Raw genomic sequence first — 21,817 nt, 5'->3', positions numbered from 1 at the left:
ATGGCACCTCGTATGCAAATAGCAGATTGCTTTGATGTGGCGAGAGCAAATGAGTTTTGGAGAACGAGTCAGAGGCGACTCGACAGAGAAAGTGCATCAAAAAAATGCATCTGAAAGTGCCTCCTCTGAAAGCCAGCGAAGAACTTCTAAGAGCCTTTTTTCTTTTAATTGTATCACCGTCTCTCTCACCCCCTCCCACTGCTATCTCCCATCACTTCTTTCTTTTAATAAGCCATCATTTAGCGAGTCTGACTGCGTCCTCAAACGTGTTTTGCATTGATCTCTGGGCCTGTGGCCTGCCTGTCTGCGTCACAGCAGACCCTAGAATAGGGTCATCTCCCATAACACCAGCTATGCCTAATGAAATCTCTTCCCCTCCTGACCCACGGCCTGATGAGAAATTTGTGCCAAGAACCTTTAGTGTTTTGCGTAAATTAAATGTGAAGTGTGTATATTTTTTTTTAAATAAAATGCTTTCTCCTGTCCTTGGTCAGTGTGGAGAGACAGTGATATGTCATATGTTGACTTCCCAAATTTTTTAGACATCTGACATGTCAACTTCTGGCAAATGCTGGGTATCGATGCACATTTTCCAATTTGTTTTTGCTTCAAATTCTGATTCTCAAGATCTTGGTTTGATTGAGTTTCCATTTGATTTCATTCAGAGTCACCCCTGGAAGCCCAGATGACTTGATTTTAATTTAGCAACCTTTCAAATATAAGTAACGTTTTTGAGACTTTTTGAATGGTTCTTTTTTCACTAAAAAGAAATATTTCATAAGAGTCATTTGTTATGAATCAGATCATGGGCTTAAGATTTGCATAATGTCTGAGTAGGTACGACATTTGATGACAAACAACATTTGTGAATGTTAAAATTGAATCATTTATATAGTATGAATGTGTGTAGTATCAATGAAATCTGGACATATATTCGTCATGCTGGCTTTGTCATGTGATCCAAACCATCAGTTGCCATGGTTAACTGAACACACTTTGAAACCTCATCTGTAGTATGTCATCCTTGTACTTTTCACCTGTTTTGTGAATACTACAAATTTGACCATACTACTCATTTCACATACTGTTTTTGAGAAATAGCATTTTCGAACACAGGAATAGTTCTATATTTTATTCTAATAAAAGATCATCTAAGAATCAATGGTTGTTCAAATGGTTGTACCATGGTTGTTTAAATTTAACACTTAAATGTTTTTTTACTTACTTATTCATCAGAAAATCCATATTTTTACCCAGCCCAATTGGTCGTAGAGCTGAAAATGGACACAGTTTCTTTGTAATTCTGTTTGGTGCTTCTAGTGACTGAGAAATCACACACAATTCACCTTCAGAATTGCTATTAAACTCAGTTTATGCATTTCTCCCTGTTTATTTGGTCACCTCTATGAGTTTGAGACTTCTCTGTGCGGCCGTGCGTGACGTGGCTATAGATCCAGGTTGTATACGAGACTGTAAAAGTGTAATTTGCTGCCTGGTGATTCACATTTCTTTTATTATTAATGAACTTGCCGAAAAGTTATGGATGCTTTGATTCTGTGTGGCATTGTTTCATTCTGTGGGAGGGGGAAAAAAACAGAAAGGAGAAAGAAAAACTGTTTTCAGAGCACCACTTCAGCTTTCTTCTCTCATCTGTGGCCGAAGGGTTATTCTCCCAATCCCCTCCCCCCTCCTCATCTTCCCCATTTACACCGTCAGACCCTGCAAGCTGAACATTGCATTTGACCTTTGCAAAAACAATTTGGAAAGCGTGAGGATCCAGTAGGCGTGAAAATGACTCTGTGGTTAGAAGCCTGGAGTGGAGAGACTGTAACTCCCACCCTGTGTGAGTGTGTATATGTGTGTGTGAGAGAGTCCGTGCTGAGATTGAGGCCTAACCACCGTATTGACTTGAGGCTTGAGGTGCGAGTGAAGTGGCTCTGGGGGTTCAGACAGCCCTCGCTGAGCTTCATATATATACTGCAGTGAGGGCATCATCATTAACCTCAACATCTCAGCCCATCCACTCAGAATTCACATTAGCTGATATACAGGCCAGAGTGATGTCAAGATAAAAGGTGAGGGAGAGAGCGAGGATGGGGGGGTTTACTGGGAAGATGAGGGTGCAGGCAACCTTTAGACTAGAGAATGAGATCACACAGCGGGAGGGCCGTGATAACACACACACTCACTCACACACCTGCAATTCAGAGGATGCGCCTCAAATAATCATCATCCGTCACTTTGACGGACTGGGTTGTAAATTTTCTGTCATGCTCCATTGTTATTTTCATTTTCCCGAAAATGATATAGATGTATGACATTCCGTTTATATGTGCACATTTGTTCTTGAAATACCCAATACGAACATTTTCAATAATTAATAATGACGAGACATTGCCTATGCGTGCAACAACCTGAACTTTCATCTGTGGGTTAACCTTCATGTTAACGTAGCTGTCACATAATCTACTGTTAAAAAGTTTGGGGTCAGTTAGATTTTTTTTTAAAGAAATTGTTCATTTTATTCAGCAGGGAATAATACATTAAATGCATTAACACAGTAAAGTAAATTTGACATTGTTGCAAAAGATTTCAAATAAATTCTGCGCTATTGAAATTTCTATTCATCGAAGAATACAGAAAAAAAAAAACATAATTTGCTCAAAAATATTAAGCAACACAACATTTTCAACATTGATGTTTCTTGAGCAGCAAATCAGTATTAAAGTATTAAAAAGAAAACAGTGTATAAATGCAATGCAATTTGTGCTATACCAGTTATAATTTAAGCCTGTATCTGTAGAATTAAAATCAAGCATTTCTGTAAATCTGACGTTTTTTAATTTGAGTGCAAAACCAAATTATTGTAAAAGTCAAAAAAATCTTCCCGGTTTTTAAATTGCACATTATTGTTCAGTAAAATAGGCCTATTTGTATTTTTAATACGGCATTTACTGTAAAAATTCTATTCTTAACAAGTAGCTTTGTAATATGTTTCAGTTTAAATATTTAAAAAATCCCTAAAAACAAGATGAATTTGCCTGTGAAGCAACACTGCATAAGAAATTAAGAATTGCTTTCAGCGAATGTGTCTGTAATACGAGTGTATTTTGATCTTTTTTTCACTTGTTTGAAGCAAGTTAAAACAAGTGAAAAGACAAAATGCACTTTTTATTGTTTGTTTATTTATAAACAGACTCTTCTAAACTCATTAAGTCAGTTTTTGTGGTGTTAATTTCACAAGAAAGAGATACATTTAACAAGATATTTTAGCTTTACCAAGTGCTGTGTTGCAGGTTCTTGGCTTTTTCCTTTTATGTGTTTGGAAAGGGACTATGTACAATAAATGTACAAGTTTCCAATTAATGTATTGTACCAGATTTAGCCAATGGCAATTTTTCACTTATTGAACATTGTCTTATGAATTACACTAAGAATCTCTCACTTCTCTTCCCAAATCCTCACTCACATCTATTTTTTATTATTTTTTTTGTCCTGCTTTCTTCAGTTCATGCCCCTATTAGCTTCCTTTACTGTGGTATTTTTCTTTCTAAAATAGGAAAATGCAATATACTAGATTTAGTCTTATTTTTTATGTCAAAATAGCTGATGCAATTATTTGTCAATGTTTTTAAATGTCAGTGAATGGCAGAAATGTATGGTTAATGCAACATCTGCTGCAATTTCACACTTTTTAATACAGGGACAAATATATCTTGTTCTACTGCTTTCCTCCATCATAGCACTGAATGTTTGTGCATCGTTACTTTTTTGCCACCGCCTTCCTCTTCCTGCTACGTTTTTGCCCTACTGTCAAAAGAATTAAGTGCAGCAGCCATAAAAAATATTTTCTGTCTGGCAACGGAGGATTTTGACCCCTCGAAGTTGGTTTCCCTAGCTTTCACAAAAGCACAGTGTCTAGGGAGGAACACAGTGTATGTGTGTGTATGTAGACCGGCAAGCGTGGAAGTATCAGCGCGGCGGATTCTCTTCATGTGCTTTGACAGTTTGTGACGGGCCAGAAGCTTGGCCCTGAACCCCCTACAGAACATCATTCACAGAAATGAGCCCTCGCACCAGCGTTCCCTCTCCATAGCCACACATCTATTGTTGATCTGTTGAATTTTCAAGCCTGTCCATCCCCTCTAATGCTAACAAAGGCTTACGACTGGAAAATGCCCACTACCCAACACATACATAATACAGATTACAGTGGCCATGTTTACTGTGAAATGTTTGAAAACGCACACTCACACATCCATACATATGCAATACATTGCCTGGGCTTGCAGCACATAAACAAACTCTGTTTTCTTCATCTTTTTCCCTTCGTCTCTTATCCATCGCTTCAGGCCATCAGCAGGCCCACAGATTTACGCTGAATTGTAATACAAGTCATTCACAAAATTGTACACATCCCTGCCTCTTACAGATTCATTTATTCAATATTATGCCCAGTCTCATTATGATTTTTTTTTTTTAGCCAGTGTTAATTTAGTTAATGAAACTACAGATAAAAATGTTTTTGTTTGTGTAGTTCTATATAATTTGTTTCTGTTTTGCAGTGTTATTATGTCATATTTTCCAGTCCTTTTTGTTTTCGTCTACATTATATTTTAAATTAAAATCTGATAATTGTTGTAATTTGCCTTTTCATTGTGTCTTTGTTGACAAACAAACAACTTTGTCAATGTTAATGAAGAGAAGATGAAAAAAGTTGATATTTTAGTTCAAATATTTTGTGACAAAAATACACTACTGTGAAAGGTTTGGGGTCAGTAAGACTTACAGTCGAAAATACAGTAAAAACAGCAATATTGTGAAATAATATTGCAATTTAGAAAATAAATGCCAAAAATTTTAATAAGAAAATTACATTTAATAATTAAAAATAACTTTCTTAATATTATATTAATTATTTTAATAAAATCTTGCTGACCCCAAATTTTCAATGGCAGTATATGACGTGAAAAAATAACACTGCAAGATATTAGCAGTAGACTGACGGTACTTAAAGTACAAAATACAAAGAATTTATTCAAATAATCCAGTCATATTATGCTGTGGTTTGACCCTCTTGAGTGTCTTTTAGTTAGTGTTAAACAGCTAATAATTAAAAATATATATATTTGAAATGTTATTTTCAGACATATTTAAGACAAATTTTGGTTTAAATACAAAAAACAAAAAAAGTTTATTTATTTTACTATTTGTTTGTTTGTTTTTTAGTGTAAAAAATTGACATTGCTCTCAGCTCCAAATAAGAGTATGCAGCTCGGATGTTTAAAACATGCAACGTGTTCTGAGAAACCATGTTCTGAAAAATCTATGCAGAAAAAGCTAAAAATGTCCCCAGGTTCAGTCTTGGCCTGGCCATCCGTCTGTCATTCGTCCTGTATCTCCGAGTTTTCGAGCTTCAGCTGCATGGAGCTGCAGTGCAGCCCTTGTGCCGCAGGAAGTCCGGACTCAGAGAGAGCGTGTGGATTAACAGCTGATTAAAGTGGAATTTGAATAAAGTAATCAGTGATGTAAGTGCCTGTGCTGATTACGAGCCGAAGACTCCTCAGGCCACCCCAGTTTAGATCCTTGATAAGCACAATGATGAACTATAATTAATGATAAGCATATTAAATGATAACCGAGTCTTGTTTTCTCCCCCCATGGCACAGGCCCGAGTCTCTTCTTTCTGTGCATCCGCTGGCAGATGTTGCCACGCTTCCATTAACCACTGGCTGGGGTTTGTGCTGCTTTAATTACTGGAAACTGAATGAGTTTGACTGCTTATCATGTTCTGTAAAAGGGTTTAATTTATTGCATCCACCTTTAGTTTTTGGCGACTAATGCCCATAACGCTGCTCGCTCAGTCAGATTAGAAGTTTGGCACTAATCGTTGTAAAATATTAAATAGGTTTGGATTATATCAGTAGGTATCCTCATTATTTGTTATTGAGTGTGCCAATGGGAACTGGTCTGACGAGCCTTCAGAGCACTTCCGGTAGTTTTTCTGACTCGTCTTTCTTTTTCACGTTATGGTTCCACTAATAATTAATGCCTCTGTGGAGTGAGGGCTTTGTCCTGGTCTGTAAAGGAACTGTGCTACAGGAAGTAGCATGTGCCCACTCATAAGCTCAAGAACACATTGTACTTTCAGTAGAGTTTCCTTCCACTATTATTATTTCTGTGCTGCAGAAGGAGAGCAAGAACATCTCTTCCTTTCCTCCTCAAGATACCAGATACCCTTCTCTCCTCATTTATTTTATTTTCTATTCAGTAGTAAACTTGAGTTTAATTGTTTTTTAATTTTTTTAATTTCACAGACAGGAAAACGCTATGTAGGTATTTTGTTTGTTTACAGTATGCTGTGCTGTATTGTTTTGTGTCTTGTCCATTTTGTTGGATCCCTTACAATATTGTACCATTTAAACCATTGTTTCTTTTAACACTCGAACCGCCACGGGGTAAATTTTACCCGTGGCTGTTTTTCAAATGTACATAACAGATTTTCAACAAAACATTCAAGTCTCCCAGTCATTGACTTTTACTAAAATTATGTAATTTACAATCCAATGTGGTATTAGAAACACTAAATGCCATGAGTGATGGAGAGTCTGATGGTAAGTTCTCATCTGACAGTGATCCAGACATCATATTTAGATGTTTTAGCCTAATGTAACTCATAATTGGTCAAACTTTGGTTTTATTATTTAATTTTTGTCTTGCTATATCATTTATTGCTATTTTATCGCTACTGTGTTGCTATTTATTCTAGTCTGGCTGTTTCCTGAAGAAAAAAAACAACAAAAAAACAAAATCCGATCTATGATATAACGAATAAAACTTTTTTTTGTTTGTTTTTTGATTACCCGAAGTTTATATTTGGTGTTGTTGTTGTTTTATTCAAATTATAAATTATATAACTAAACAAATTAATAATTGGGCCTAGGTGAAGCTGTGCGCTTGAATTTGTCATAGCATCATCCTATGCAGTGTGGTGAATTATTGTTGCTCATTATTGTCTTATTGGCTATTTTAGTAATTTAAATAACATGGGTTATCCTAATATATTGATTAATATCATGGTATTATAATATTACACCACCCAAATATTTACTACCTTCTAATTTTCGTTGTCAGTGCAGGCTTTTTTTTTTTCTTTTTTTTAGCTTACTGACCATTATGGATTAGTGTAGGCGGCATTAAAAAGTCTTGAACATAAAACAACAGGGTAAAAATATATTTGACGACTAGACATAATTATTTCATGACTCTAGACACTTCTTTGTGAAGACAGTGGCATAATACAGTGAAATATGTTCTTTAGCCATGCAAAAACAGTTGCCATGTGTGTGGGTAAAATTTACCCGCTGGCGCTTTTAGGTATAAAGCGACCTCTGGCGGTTCTAGTGTTAATAGTTAGTGATAATAGCTAGGTCTGTTAATTAATACTTATAATTAGTGTAAAAATATATACAATTGATATAAATTAATTGATGAATAAATTATGGATTTCATTCATTGATAAATTGGTTTCAGTAGTGCTTAATACAAAGTTTTTTTTTTTCACCCAATCTATCTTTTGGCTATCTTTTAAATATTTTATTTCGAATTTTACTTTTACGTTTTGTATTCTAACTTTATTTTACTTGACATTAATTATTTTGCTCTGCTTATTATTTTGCGCATTTATTGACTTTTTATTTTATTTTATTTATTTATATTTATTTTTCTTCCATTTCACTATATTTCTGTATGTTGTGTTCCACTCAATTTGGTTTGAGTCTTCTACATGTCTGCCACCTTGATAATCACACTTCCACAGTTTAAAAAAAAAACTACATTGATCATTTCTTGGTCTTTCAACATCTGCAAAAATAACATAACAGTCCATTAATGAATACAAAATAGGTGACAGACTCATATCTCCATCTCTGGTATTCATAGCCGGAATTCATGAATTTGTGAGTATGTTCAGTTTTGCATCAGTCCAGAATGAAGTGTAAAACAAGTGTCCCTGTTCATAGCGCCTGAGTGCACATGAGCATCTCCCTCTGATCCTGTTTGTATGGCGCGGCTGCGTTGAGTGTGAGGGAATGTGACCCAAATGGAATTATTCTTCCATCAAAGGGAAGTATTCATGAATTAGAAATGACCTTGATTGGAGAGGCCCCAGAGACAGAACGCCACAGTTCAAGCAATTTCACACCCGTTCACTGAACGGCTTTCGAGAGTGATGGAGGCAGTGAGGAAAGGCTCAGAGGATGAGATGGACTGAAAGAGGTCTTGGAGGAGTATAGAAGTAAAGACTAGATATGTATAAATAAAAGCATAGCATGAAGAAAAAAATTGTGCATGAGTGATATGTTAGTATTATTTATATATTATTACAGCTTTATTAATATTTTGATATTTAATAATATTTAATGTATTTAAATTTTTGATCATGAATAGCTTATTTTCATTCTAGTATTTTTATATTTAAATTTCAGTTCAGTATTATTCAATTTTTTTTTTTTTAATTTTTAATATTTTGGGTAGTCATTTTGGCCTGCTCACCTCATTAATATAAAAGACTTCTAAAAAAGTTAATTTCTCCCTTGAGGCTAAAGGGACCCTTGCTGTGTGGCCCCTGATCTTCCCAAAGTTTACTATCCCTGTTTTCACAAGGTGTGATGTGTGTGCCATAAGCCTTTGTATTTCAGTGTATTTGTCTTGTGAATGTTTTGTTTGTTTGTCTCCGCCTGTCGTGTTTCCATCATCTGAAGCACAAATACATTCTTGAAGGATTTCGTCTTCGAAGTCGTCTTCAAAGTCTGCGTGTGTCAAAGTCAACAAATAGTAGCGCACCTAAGCCCTCAATTCATACATAATTCAACCAGAGCCGACCATTTTAAGATTATGGATTTCAGTCATAGAAGCAAATAAAAGTTGTGCATCTTTTCTTGCTAAGGGCAGCTGTACATCACATTCCTGCCTATGTGTGTCTCTGCTTGTGTACTACAATAAAAAAGGTCGCGAGTGAAAGTCTTGGCCTTGTTCACAAAAGCAGACATGCAAGGCTGGAGAAGCTTTTCATCGCTCAAAGATTAAGATTCAATTCACTTTAATTCAATTTCCAACCTTTTCTCAAGAGCTTAGGGCCCAGCGATGTATAAAACACCCTTCTGATAGCTGTCATAATTCGGGATCTTGTAAAATTATGAACGATCGATGTAATTTCTCATCAGAAACTGCATTTGACGGCTTTGGAATCAGTAAAAGCGTTTTTTTTTCATTAGGCAACTATTTATTTTTTTACCCCACAGTTGAATGGACCCGAGTCTCAAGCTCACTGGAGAGCAGCAAATTTCTTTTTCCCATTTAATCCTCTACCCACGATGCACCTGGCTTGACACTTCACCACAAACCCTGCCTGCAGATGCTCATTAGAGTGCTTGTGTCAGTTCTGTCCCGTTTTTCAATCGCTCAAATCCAATTTTTTGCCAAGAACAATTGTGCAATGATGACGTTAAGTGACACATCCAGACAAATTCGCATTTATCATTCTCTTTTATTGTGCTAATAAGGCAGATGTCAGACTCTGGTGGTTTTATTCAGATTCAACAGTACAGTCTGGCTGGGTTTGTTTGTTTTCCAATGCGTTTTGCCTTTTGTTACCTTTTGTCTTCCCAGTCTTTTTGGGAAAAACGCAACCCAGTGCTGTCCTCTTGAGTTTGCTTGTGTGTTTCTGTATATGTGTTTTTTTTGTGTAGAATGAGGTTTTAAAAGGCCTCCATCTGGCTTTGATCCAGGCTTTAACCCAGAGCCTATCGATCGGCCGTTCAGACCGTATTACGGTTCGTCTTCTCAGCCCGAGATTCTTCTTTCTGCCCGTCACAAATCACAGGCCTCAAGAGCGCCTTTGAACTGCATCTCTAAAGTGGCATGGTCAGTCAACACCTGTGAGGTGCAGTCGGGCGTCAGTCAGGCTGTGAACAAATAGAGCGAGCAAGCTATTTCAGCACCGCGTTGCATTATCTATTCATACAATTTGCAGCACAGGATGTTCAGAGCCGTCAAAGTGCCCGACTAGCAAAGATAAAACACAGAAGCTGTGTATACATAGCATCTGAAGGCTGTTTTTGTGAAGAACAACATTCGAATCAGAACAACAACTGGTGGCCTATTACGCTGATACTCGCATTGAGAATTGTGATCCCAAAAATGCTTTTCGCTAACACTCTCTCCTTTCTATCTTTTTTGTCTCTCTTCATCCCAGAAAAGAGAGGACAACCAGACAGATTCCAGAATCAGTCCTAAGAAGAGTGCGGAGCCTGCCATCGACCTGTTAGGCCTTGGTAAGACATGAATAATTGATTACTCATCTCGTTGCCGATTGGGGAATCCGATATGTCTAAGATAGGCTGGAACCCAAAGACGTCAAGGCCATTTTACACCAAAAAAATGTTTTTAATTGGTGGGAGGTAGTGGAATGGAAGCAGAATTTTTGCACTTAATATGTGTCATTGGCTAATCAGATGGGATTTTACACACAAATTAATACAGAGATATTGACGATAGCTGATGCCATTGATGAATTCAACATGATATTTGGCTTGTTTTCTTATTAATATATAATTATAAACTGTAGCGTGTGAAGTATGGGTGCTGGGGGTGCTGCAGCAAAACTAGTACAAATGTAAAAAAAATAAAACAAAATATATACAGTATTTATATACCCTCACATTTTTGTAAATATTTTATTATATATTTTCATGTGACAACACTGAAGAAATGACACTTTGCTACAATGTAAAGTAGTGAGTGAACAGCTTGTATAACAGTGTAAATATGCTGTCCCCTCAAAATAACTCAACACACAGCCATGTATGTCTAAACCGCTGGCCACAAAAGTGAGTACACCCCTAAGTGAAAATGTCCAAATTGGGCCCAAAGTGTCAATATTTTGTGTGGCCACCATTATTTTCCAGCACTGCCTTAACTTGCATGGAGCATATATATATATATATATATATATACACACAAAAAAAAATCTTAATAACCCCAAAATCGTTAATGGCAGTGTATTATATATGATCAGTTGTTAGATATTAGAAAGTTTTTATTTTGGGGTTTTTTGTTGTTGTTGGTGCCAAGACCTTTGTGGGCAGTAACACTGCGCTACTGGCGTTCAGAGTTCGAATCCTGGTTTGACGACCTTTCCGGATCTCAACCCCCCCCCGACCCCACTTTTCGCTTTCTGTCTGCTCTATACTGTCCTACCATAATAAAGGCAAAACAGCAAAAATAAATCTTTAAAAAAATAAATAAAACGTGTTTAATTGTGCATGCTCATGTTGATGCCTGTCATTCAGTGCTCACTAAAGTAGTCTTTTAAAACATATGTAATTATAGCAAACCTTAAAATGAATATCAGTTTTGCTGTATATTGAAATGCTGTGATGCCTAAATTCACTTGTAGCATTTAAAACAATTTGTCTTAGTTTTTAATGGAACTAAAACTGTAACTAGTTTTTTCCTGTTTATCTAGAGAAAATAGTATCTTGTTTCTTTTTCTCTCTCTTTATTTTTTACTAGTCTAGCAAGTAGTCAAAAACAGTTCCAAGAGAATGTGTTGCTGTACACCAAAGCGACAGGTTTTAAAGTCTCAGATAGTGGAACACACTGACTGCTATTACTGTCTAGATGAAGGTTCAGGGAATCACACTGCTAGTTCAGTCCTGGCGGTATTGATCAGGCCGGCAACTCGAGCCCTTGAGATGACCAAACACAATTGATGTTATATTACTTTCTGGGAAATGAAAGTTTCTATTTGCTGCCCTGGAGCTTTCCTTTGTCACTCTGTCTTGTTTTTATCACTCTCTCTCTCTCTCTCTCTCTCTTATTCGATATTTCTCACTCTCTCAATCTCGATCTGCTACCAAGTTGTCCGTTATGATGAGTGAGAGAGACAGGGAGTGGGTGAGAATATATAAATTTCCTAGTGTCCTAGGCAAGGAGGTTAGAGTGTTTAGATGAACGTCTTCAGCTGGGGGGCAGTAGGGGTCAGTGCTGATGAAGAGAGGCTGGAGATGATGGTGTTGAGATTGAGACATGCGTCTTATTGATGTGTTTTTGCTCAAGGCCCCAGCATCTCTTCTCACCCTTTCATACCAGCAGCAGTCTCTAGCACTGTGTTCAGACAACCAACATTTTTCTCTCTCTTTCCGTCGATGTGGCTGTTGATTAAAAATTGATCAAATTACTTGCATTATATGCTTGATTAATCAAATGAATCAACAATATATCAATACATTTGGATTCTGTCTGTTAAATGTGTATTTAATTCTATTTACACTTGATGATAGCACTGTTTAGATTTGGTATAAACACCTGATTTTTAACCTGGGTAACTATTCATGACTGCATACTTTTATTCTCATCCCAATTGTATGAAAGATGTGATTGGCTTATTGTTATTTTATCATTTATTCTACTTAAACCTGAAGCTCACATTCAATTCTGCCTACATCCATTTGACAATCAATGTATAGAAGTTTTTTTTTTTTTTTTCGTTTGAAATAAATAATTTCGTCCCCAGATGTGGTTTAGAACTGATCATAAAATGTGTTGGACCCCATTTACATCTGTGTTTGCTATGAACATTTAAAATCTGATAATACCAGGTGTAAATGTGACCTACAGTGCATCTAATCTCATTTAATTAGCATATTTAATGCAATATAATATAATATAGAGGTTTAGCTCATCTGCCGTTTTCCTTCAGATGTTTTGAAAAAGAGAAACATTAAACAGATGTGTTTGAATGTCTGGAAGGATTTAGATCAATGGTTCTCATCTGGTTTCGTTTCAGCACCCAGATTTTATATTGGTCAAAAAGTGGCAACCTAACGCAGTATGTTTTTTTTTTTTTTTGTATAAGCAAAAAATATTCATTTAAATGTGTTTGAAGGCAGCATGAAATGAAAATTCACCCTTTCTATGTTCTAAATGCATAGTATTGATCTTATTGTGAATGATTCACTTTTTAATATATATTTTTAATCAAAATATCATCTTGATCCTTAAGAGAAACAAAACTGGTGACTTATGTCAGACTTCTCCTATCATTTCATCTGCATAAATCCTGCCACTTGTTAAATTTGATTGGATCGAGGCAGATTTGAATGCAAGCTTGCAATCAACAACAATCGATAGATAGAACCAAGTCTCCACCTTACTTTTTTTTCAATAATCAGTTACACTCTAATGTATGTTACGATATTGAAGAAAAGATCTGTCGCCACATTTATAAGTTGCAACTTTAACTTTAAAAAAAGTCTTTGTGAACCTGTCCATGTTGACATCTGCCTAATTTGGCTACCTTCCACCAAGTTACATATGAATTTGCGCAAAAATACTAAAGTTCGATTAGACTCTCAGCCCATGCATTCTTTTTTTTATTCTTGCATTGAGCTTCATTTTTCCATAATATTCGTGAGCCTATCAAAATAGACCCAAAACCCATCACCAAATGAAAACCGCTGATTTAAACAGCATGTGAAGGCGCTCTTAAAGCATATCAGATGTTTGTGCACCCATAAAGGCTTTTGAAATAGAGTGCAGTGCTTTCCAGATGCTACGCTCTTTTGCACATCACACTATACGTGGGTTCTCTAATTTCCTCTTCCTATTCTCCTTCCAGTCACACCCCCAGCTCATCAAGCGCCGCATCTCTCCTCTTCCCCACTCCCGTAGCTATTCGCTCCAGTTTTATTACTTTGAGCTCTTTTATTTTCATGGATTTTATCAGTCATAAAGAGATGGCAGCGGCTCCTGACTCCGCGCACTGTAACGTGTGAACACAGGCAGGGCTCTGATGGAGTCTTTGACTTTAATGGAATGAGTGCGTGCGTCTGAGCGGCAGGCCGGCATCGGAGGCGAGCGGGTTCTTTTTCTCCAGCGTTGGCGGAGGCGTGTGCGGAGTGTGATTAGATTTCCTCCTCTCTTGGATGGAGTCGATAGGTAGCAGGAACAGGAAAAGCAAGCTGAGCAGGCAGTGTGAGCTGCTGCCAGATGAACACTCCTTTTATTTCTCTCTACGGAGACAAAGACTCATGCCAGCAGGTTTAGCCTGGCATTGGTCATCACTGCTGAGTCAATGAGTCACAGATGCATCTGAATTGTTATGTAAAGAGTCTATACAGCCGCTGCGTCTCTGACATCTGACTTCATTGGCTCAGAATAGATAAATTCAGTGGCCCTGAAAAGTGTTTGGACACCGCAAACAAATGAAACTTTCATTTCTTAGACATTTTTGGTGTAAAACCTGCTGGTCTGCGAAATAGCTGTCCTAGCAGAGTAATCACATAAACTATGGACATTTAATTTGACAACCATAGATACTTTGTCTTCATTTTGAACAGTATATGTAGTTTTTTATCATTTAAGGCACTGTAGGTCAAAATGGCAACATTTTTAACTAATACATATCACCTTACTTTCACCAGTTGAGTATTCACAGTACATTAAAACAATTATTTTGTATTACAAGTTTTCTGAAATGTTATATTTAAATATGCAAATGATGGATTATCTAATTAAATATGCATTCATTGTCATAAAAATACAGAATACAAAACCCTCGGAATATATCTGAATCATTCAGAATGTAGACAGGAAAAAAAAAAACTTTGAAAGTGTTATGTAAGTGCTACTGAAGTGGAGATTTCTTGTTTTATTGCATGAGAAAATTGTTGTTTTGAAAAAATGGACATTAAATATATGTATCGTAAATCAATAGTGTAGTAAAATAAACATGAATTATATTAAATGTGTATATAATACAAAACATCCACAGTACAGAAGTCCTAAAGAAGACCTGTTATGGAAGAAAATAGGCCAAAATCTTCGAGTTGATTAAAAAGCAATGATTCTGCTTGTGGTGTCTTGCTTTTAAAATCGATCAATGTTTTATTTATTTATTTTTTTTCCTTAAAGTGTGCTTTTGCAGTGGTCTTGACACGGTTTTATGTTATGTAAGGCAAAGATTTATGTAGATATTCAAGTTCACTTTATTAGTTTAACTTTGGTGTGAAACCAATAAAAATCCACAGTGACTGTTACTCTGTGTAATGCATTTGACACTTTGTCCATGTCTGTAATGATATTTGTTCTCTCTCGCTCAGATGCACCCACAGCCGGCTCTGCCAGCAGCGGGGCGGGAACAAGCAGTGCAGCTCCAATCAGTGACGACTTGGACATCTTTGGACCAATGGTATCCAACCCTCTGCCCTCAAACACCAACACAAACCAGGTACACGAGTCTTGCAAACATCAATAGCCAGTTGCGTGTGTGTGTGTGTGTGTGTGTGTGTGTGTGTGTGTGCACTGTTTTGGGTGGTTTATGGGGACACAAATGTATAAAGTGATATGGGTATGACAGAGGTATTACAATGTGAAGGTGGTTTATGAGGACACTATGTCCCCATAATTCAAAAGGCTTAAAAACATACTAAATGGTGGTTTACTGTAAGGGGTAGGTTTAGGTGTAGGGCGATTAGAAAATACAGTTTGTACAGTATAAAAACCATTACGCCTATGGAGAGTCCCCATAAACCACCAATACTAGTGAGTGTGTGTGTGAGTGTGTGTGTGTGTGTGTGTGTGTGTGTGTGTGTGTGTGTGTTCGTAACTCAAAATACCTGCTCTATCCTGTTGTCATGCAAGTCTATTTTGTATTTTCTCAGTGCAGGGTAGTTGACAAGCATTGACAGACAGTGTCCTGCGGTGTGACTCTCTATATGTGTATTAGCGATATTATGCTCTCGTTCAAAAGTTTGAGGTCAGAAAGATTTTTTTTAAGGAAATTAATTTCTTTATTGAGTAAGGATGCATTAAATTGATCAAAAGTGACAGGTTTCCATTTCAAATAATTGCGTTTAGGTTTTTACTTTCTATTCATCAAAATTTCCTTGGGAAAAAAGTATTACAGTTTCCACAAAAATATTAAGCAGCGCAACATTTTTAATAAGAAGAACACTGATGATAATAATAAATGTTTGCTGAGCATCAAATCAGCATATTAGAATTTCTGAAGGATCATCTGGAACTGAAGACTGGAATAGTGATTGCTGAAAATTCAGCTTTGCCATCACAGGAATAAATAATTTATTTATTTTTTTTAAATAAATATATTTGTGTTTTATATATTCATATTTATTTTAACACAATATCATGATCTTCAGTCATGAAGTCAGTGTCAGTGCTATGTCAGCAATGCACAAACCACCTGAACTCTTTTGTACGTTTGGTAATTTGTCGTGGCATGTGGTGGTTAACGCTAAGCAGGCCTTCATAAACCAGTGCGCCTCATTTGTATGGGATTGGAGGTACAAGTTAAACAAGAAGCATTATTTTTCTTAGGTCACAAAACATGTGTCTGTTCCTGCCTGCCCTCATTCAGTCTAAAATCAACTGACTAAGAGAGACAAAGAAAAGGTCAAACCCAATTGTTTTAATTTCCTCTGCAAACAACATGATTACATTTTGCCTGTCTACTTGCGGCTGACAGAATTGATTTGCAGGGTCTCTCTGGCCAAAGGATGCAGCTTGAATAATGAGGGATATTAGCATTTATTACAGCCCTTCACTGAGGAGAGTGAAGAGGAGAGATGTTTAATAATGTCAAGAGAAGAGGGATAAAAACAGAATCATCTTAAGAGGAGACAGAGAAGTTGGCAAATACATATTCGAGATGCACAATGTATCTTCAAGATTTGTTTTTGTTGGCTGATGGTGTGCATTTAATTGTACATCTGCATTTTCCTTATTCTAAATGACTTTTGCCATCATCTAATGCTCACTTCATTTATACACACTAATAATTTAATAACACTGTTAAATGTAGTCTTCAGCAGATCTCAAAATGAATATAATTTTTTTTATATGCCTAAATTCAACAATTCATTTTAGTTTTAGTGTTTAATTTTTCAAATATTTAGATAACATGATCTTGCACTTTAGTACTGGGCATTTATCCATTACTGGGCATGGTTTTTTTTTTATATTGTAATAATTATCAATATTAGGCAGCGGCTATTTGCACTAAGTGTAAATAGCTATAGAGGCTATTTACACTAAGTGAAAATAGCATATTTTCTTAGAGATATGCTATTTACACTGCAAATAGCAATATATGCTATTTACACTAAGTGCAAATAGCTATAGATTCTATTTATACTGTTAAAATAGCAGGGTTTTCTGCTATTAATACTACTTATTGCAAATAGTGGCAATTATCTGCACTTCAGTACTGTATTACATTATAAAACAGTATGCAATAATAACGTATTGAGTGTAAATTATCATTTTAATTCAAATTATTAAATGGATGCCACCTTATTGGTAAAGCCCTCCTTACACCAACCCTAACCCTACCCGATACTTTATATTCAACTTTTTGGTTATTTCCTTAATTTTTATTGAAAATAAATGCCTTTACGATGTGATATGAATAAATAATATAACATTAATATTCAGCCTACATTTTATTTTGTGAAGGGCGATAAGTGACCTAGCTACTGTGTAGATGGGCATTGGGCTAAAAAATGTTGATAACCACTGATTTACACTCTTACAGCCAATCAGGACGCTGGAGGATCTCAGCATGAATAGCAATTTATCTTTGAGGAAGCTTGTCTTCACCTCTGGGATCCGCTCTCACTAACCCCACACTGTCTCTACTTTCACCTTTTCTCCCTCGATAGACCTTAGTCGGGGTAGCGCCATATTTAATTTCTGACAGGAATGAAAACGAGGCTGTGAGGGACTGAAGTACAGTGTGTTCCTTAGATCTTACTATTGTTTAACAACTTACCAATTGTTCAGCTGATGAAACATGTTTCCAAGAGGATTTTCAGTAGACAAAAACGCTATAAAACAGTTTTGAAAGTTGTGAGTTTTGAAAAATAAATATTACATAAGTCTTTGTAAAGTCTGTCCTTCACAGCCTCATTTTTCAATATGGTGTCTACCCTGACTAAGGTCCATTCCTATCCTCCTTTCACACCTGTTTTGACCATCGTTCTCAGAATGGCTTGAGCAGGATTCTCTTTTTGATCTTGGAAGCCTGAACCTGTGCTGAAGCCAGAAAAGTCGCTTGACAAAAAGCTTTTTCCCCACTTGAATCAATGTTTTATTGAGAGGTGTGTAGAGCCACTGGACTGACTTGGACTTCTCGAATAATTGATGCCCTCCTACTCTGGCCAAGTGGAAATCAGCCCTTCCTACACAATGTACTGTACATGCATTCTGCATTCTCATAGGATGCTAATAAAGGATAAAGAGGAGCTAAAGATAGATCGCTTGAGAATAGTAAACGAATGCTCAGGGCTTTACAAAGCATTCAGTCTCAACAGCATGCTGTCAATCTCTGCTCTTATTCTCCAGATGAATTGAGCGGCAGTGGGTGTCTGATGAGGGAAGATGGCAGCATTATGGTTGATTCTTGTTTGTTGTGTTTTTTAGAGTCTTTGTGTGGAAGATGTGTCTGAAAGAGCCGCACATTGGCTCTTTAAAGGATTTGGAGGCTTTTCGCATATCTGAAGATGTGTCACTTATTGGAATTGGATTGCTTATGTATGTGAATGAGGATTTATTTTTCTCCAAACAGTGATTTTTGGAAGGAAGAGCGCCTGCAGGAAGTTCACAGAGAAGCCTGACCTTGCCACCATTTTAAAATGATAAAAATGAACTTGAAACTGAAAATATAAAAAATAAGTTAAATTCAAAATATTAGTATATAAATAACACTGTTCCATATCAGCCCAACTCCAACCCGTCCATCATTCACATATGTACATTCACTCTTGTGGTGTTTGATATAAATAATTTTATAATTATTATATTAATATTAATTTTAGGTTGTAGACATGCATAATGAGTTGAACACCCAGAATGATACAACAGAAATAAGCATGCAATTGGTACACACTCTTTGGAGATGATGGGAAATTAATTCAAGGCGATGAGGGGATGTTTTTTTTTTTTTCTTCATGTGGAAACAAACAGGAGATCGCTGATTGGTTGGCATTAGGGCCTGAATCAGGGCGCTCGCAGTTGTCCCTAAGCCTAAGGGGAGAGAAAGATGAGAGCGTGAGAGACAGTTGGAGTCTTTGAGAAACCGCCGGGCTTCCGTATTCTCCATTCCTTCAGTGTGACTCCAGCCGGTGCATGTTAATCTGTCCTCACACTTCCTCTTTTCACATCTCATCTATTGCCAGCTTTTATATCAACCCCTGAGACATACACACACAGTCTCCTCTGCAGGACTTCCCCCTCCCTGCAGCTTCTATATGATTGCACAACTGCTAGCCAGTTCTGGTATCCCATGATGCTCTGTTAGCAGCCAATCCCTCCCCGTTATTGACATCCTGACCAGCCTGTTTCTCTCCAGCTCCCTAATCAAGCTGTCTGCTCACATAAGGGCTGCGAGAATATCAACATCAACATTTCATGAGCGTTGTGGAGGCATTTGCATCATGATCATTCGCATATTAGACACATGATGTTTATCACTGTTGTGGGTTTGTCAATTAAGATGTTGGTTGCACATTATAATACGGTTCCATTAGTTAACATTACTTAATGCATTAACTGACATTAACAATGAGCAGTACATTTGTTACACTGTTTAATAATCTTTTTTTAATGTTAGTTATTAAAAATGCAACAGTTCATTGTTAGTTCACATCGTCTCAGGTTCATTAAACTATATTAACAGATACTTTGTATTTGATTTTTAATAATGTATTCCACATTATCATTGATTAATAAAGGGTTTAGGAATATTTTTATTGCTAGTTCAAGTTAACTGATGTAAGGCAAGGCAAGTTTATTTATATAGCACATTTCATACACACTGGTAATTCAAAGTGCTTTACATAAAAGGAAGTGAAATATCATAAATTAAAAATAATAATAATCACAACAATAAAAACAATTTAAAAATTGATTTAAAAAGAATTTAAAACATTTAAGAATAGAAAATGATTATACATAGTGCAATCATTTCGGGCGTAGCACAGTGCTCATTCAACAAATGCACAGCTAAACAGATGAGTTTTAAGTCTGGATTTAAATGTGGCTAATGTTTTTGCACATCTGATCTCTTCTGGAAGTTGGTTCCAACTGCGGGCGGCATAATAGCTAAAAGCAGACTCCCCTTGTTTTGTGTAAACCCTTGGTGTTTCTAACTGACTCGATCCTAATGATCTGAGTGGTCTGTTAGGTTTATATTCAGTGAGCATATCTCCAATGTATTTAGGTCCTAGGCCATTTAGAGATTTATAAACGAGTAAAAGTACTTTAAAATCAATCCTAAATGTAACTGGAAGCCAGTGTAAGGACCTGAGGACTGGTGTGATATGCTTAAATTTTCTGGTTCTAGTCAGAATCCTGGCAGCAGCGTTCTGGATGACCTGCAGCTGTCTAATGGTCTTCTTTGGAAGGCCAGTGAGGAGACCATTACAATAATCCACCCTGCTGGTGATAAAGGCATGAACAAGTTTCTCTAAGTCTTGACTGGAAACAAAATATCTAATTCTTGCAATGTTTTTGAGATGATAGTATGCTGATTTAGTTACTGCTTTGACATGACTACTAAAACTAAGGTCTGTCTCCAGAATCACCCCAAGATTTTTGACTTGATTTTTAGTTGATTGACCCCTAGACTCAAGGTATGCATTCACCTTGAGAACTTCATCTTTGTTTCCCAATACAATGACTTCAGTTTTCTCCTTGTTTAACTGAAGAAAGTTCTGGCACATCCAACAGTTTATTTCATCAATGCATTGGCAGAGGGAGTCAATGGGGCTATAGTCATTTGGAGATAAGGCTAGGTAAATCTGCGTATCATCAGCATAGCTGTGATAGGCAATTTGGTTCTTCCTCATTATTTGACTTAGTGGGAGTATATACAGGCTAAACAAGAGTGGTGCAAGAATTGAGCCTTGTGGGACTCCGCATGTCATGGACGTCCACTTAGACTTATGCTCTCCTATACTCACATAATAACCTCTCCCTTCTAAGTATGACCTGAACCATTTGAGATGTAATCAAGTAATGGAACCTTATTGTAAATTGTATTTGTGTGTCTTTGTATGGCACTGGAGTTTGTGAACTATGTTGCAACAATATAAAACTTGTAGCAGATACCGATAATTATTGTAGTTATAGCCAACAACTCATACTAAAAGAGCCGGTTTTAAGATTGCATTAACCAAAAAAAAAAGGGGGGTGGGGAAAGAGCAATGGTTTTAAATGCTAGAAGTGGAGTCAGGCATCACAACATTATAATGTAAAGCAAGAAAAATTTAATATTCATTTTGACATTTGCTAAGGATTTAAGTGTTATTTAAATTATTATCATTTTTAAAGATTGAACAAGAAAATGTGATCTAAATGTAATGAGCAAAAACAATTAAATAACCAATATCAGCCTGTACCAATAAAAGAAAAAAACATACTACACTAAAAAATAAAAAAAGCTTCATGTAGGATTCATTTCGAAACGATTTTCACTCATAAATTGCTAGTAAACTTCTCAATTACAAAAAAAGGCAAGTAGCACAAACCTGAGAAAAAGTATTAAGTAGAAAGACTGAAGTAGTATTTTTTAAATATTGTTTTATTTACAGCTTCCAAAAATGATCTTTTACAGTGTTTATGATGTTAACTAATATGGTAACAATATATCTCATGCCCCTACCCAAAAATCACACATCTCTCTACTTCCATATCTTGCGGATGATCCTTTTAGCATTTAGCTGCTTATTATCGT

The 21,817-nt window shown here is 36.4% G+C and overlaps 1 protein-coding gene across 6 annotated transcripts in view; it reads left to right on the top strand.

The window, feature by feature from the left end:
* smap1 (small ArfGAP 1) overlaps positions 1-21,817 on the top strand; it is a 122,947-nt gene that overhangs the window by 83,499 nt on the left and 17,631 nt on the right. For all 6 annotated transcript variants that reach the window (XM_058796445.1, XM_058796444.1, XM_058796449.1 and 3 more), the window contains 2 exons: positions 10,256-10,334; positions 15,165-15,292. In XM_058796445.1, the coding sequence (XP_058652428.1) occupies positions 10,256-10,334; positions 15,165-15,292 (207 nt within the window). The remainder of the gene's footprint in view (positions 1-10,255; positions 10,335-15,164; positions 15,293-21,817) is intronic.

This window comes from Onychostoma macrolepis, chromosome 13, assembly GCF_012432095.1.
Source record: "Onychostoma macrolepis isolate SWU-2019 chromosome 13, ASM1243209v1, whole genome shotgun sequence".
In the NCBI taxonomy this organism is placed as follows: domain Eukaryota; kingdom Metazoa; phylum Chordata; class Actinopteri; order Cypriniformes; family Cyprinidae; genus Onychostoma; species Onychostoma macrolepis.
Note: the sequence above shows the minus strand (reverse complement) of the source record. Positions and strands in the feature narration are given on the sequence as shown.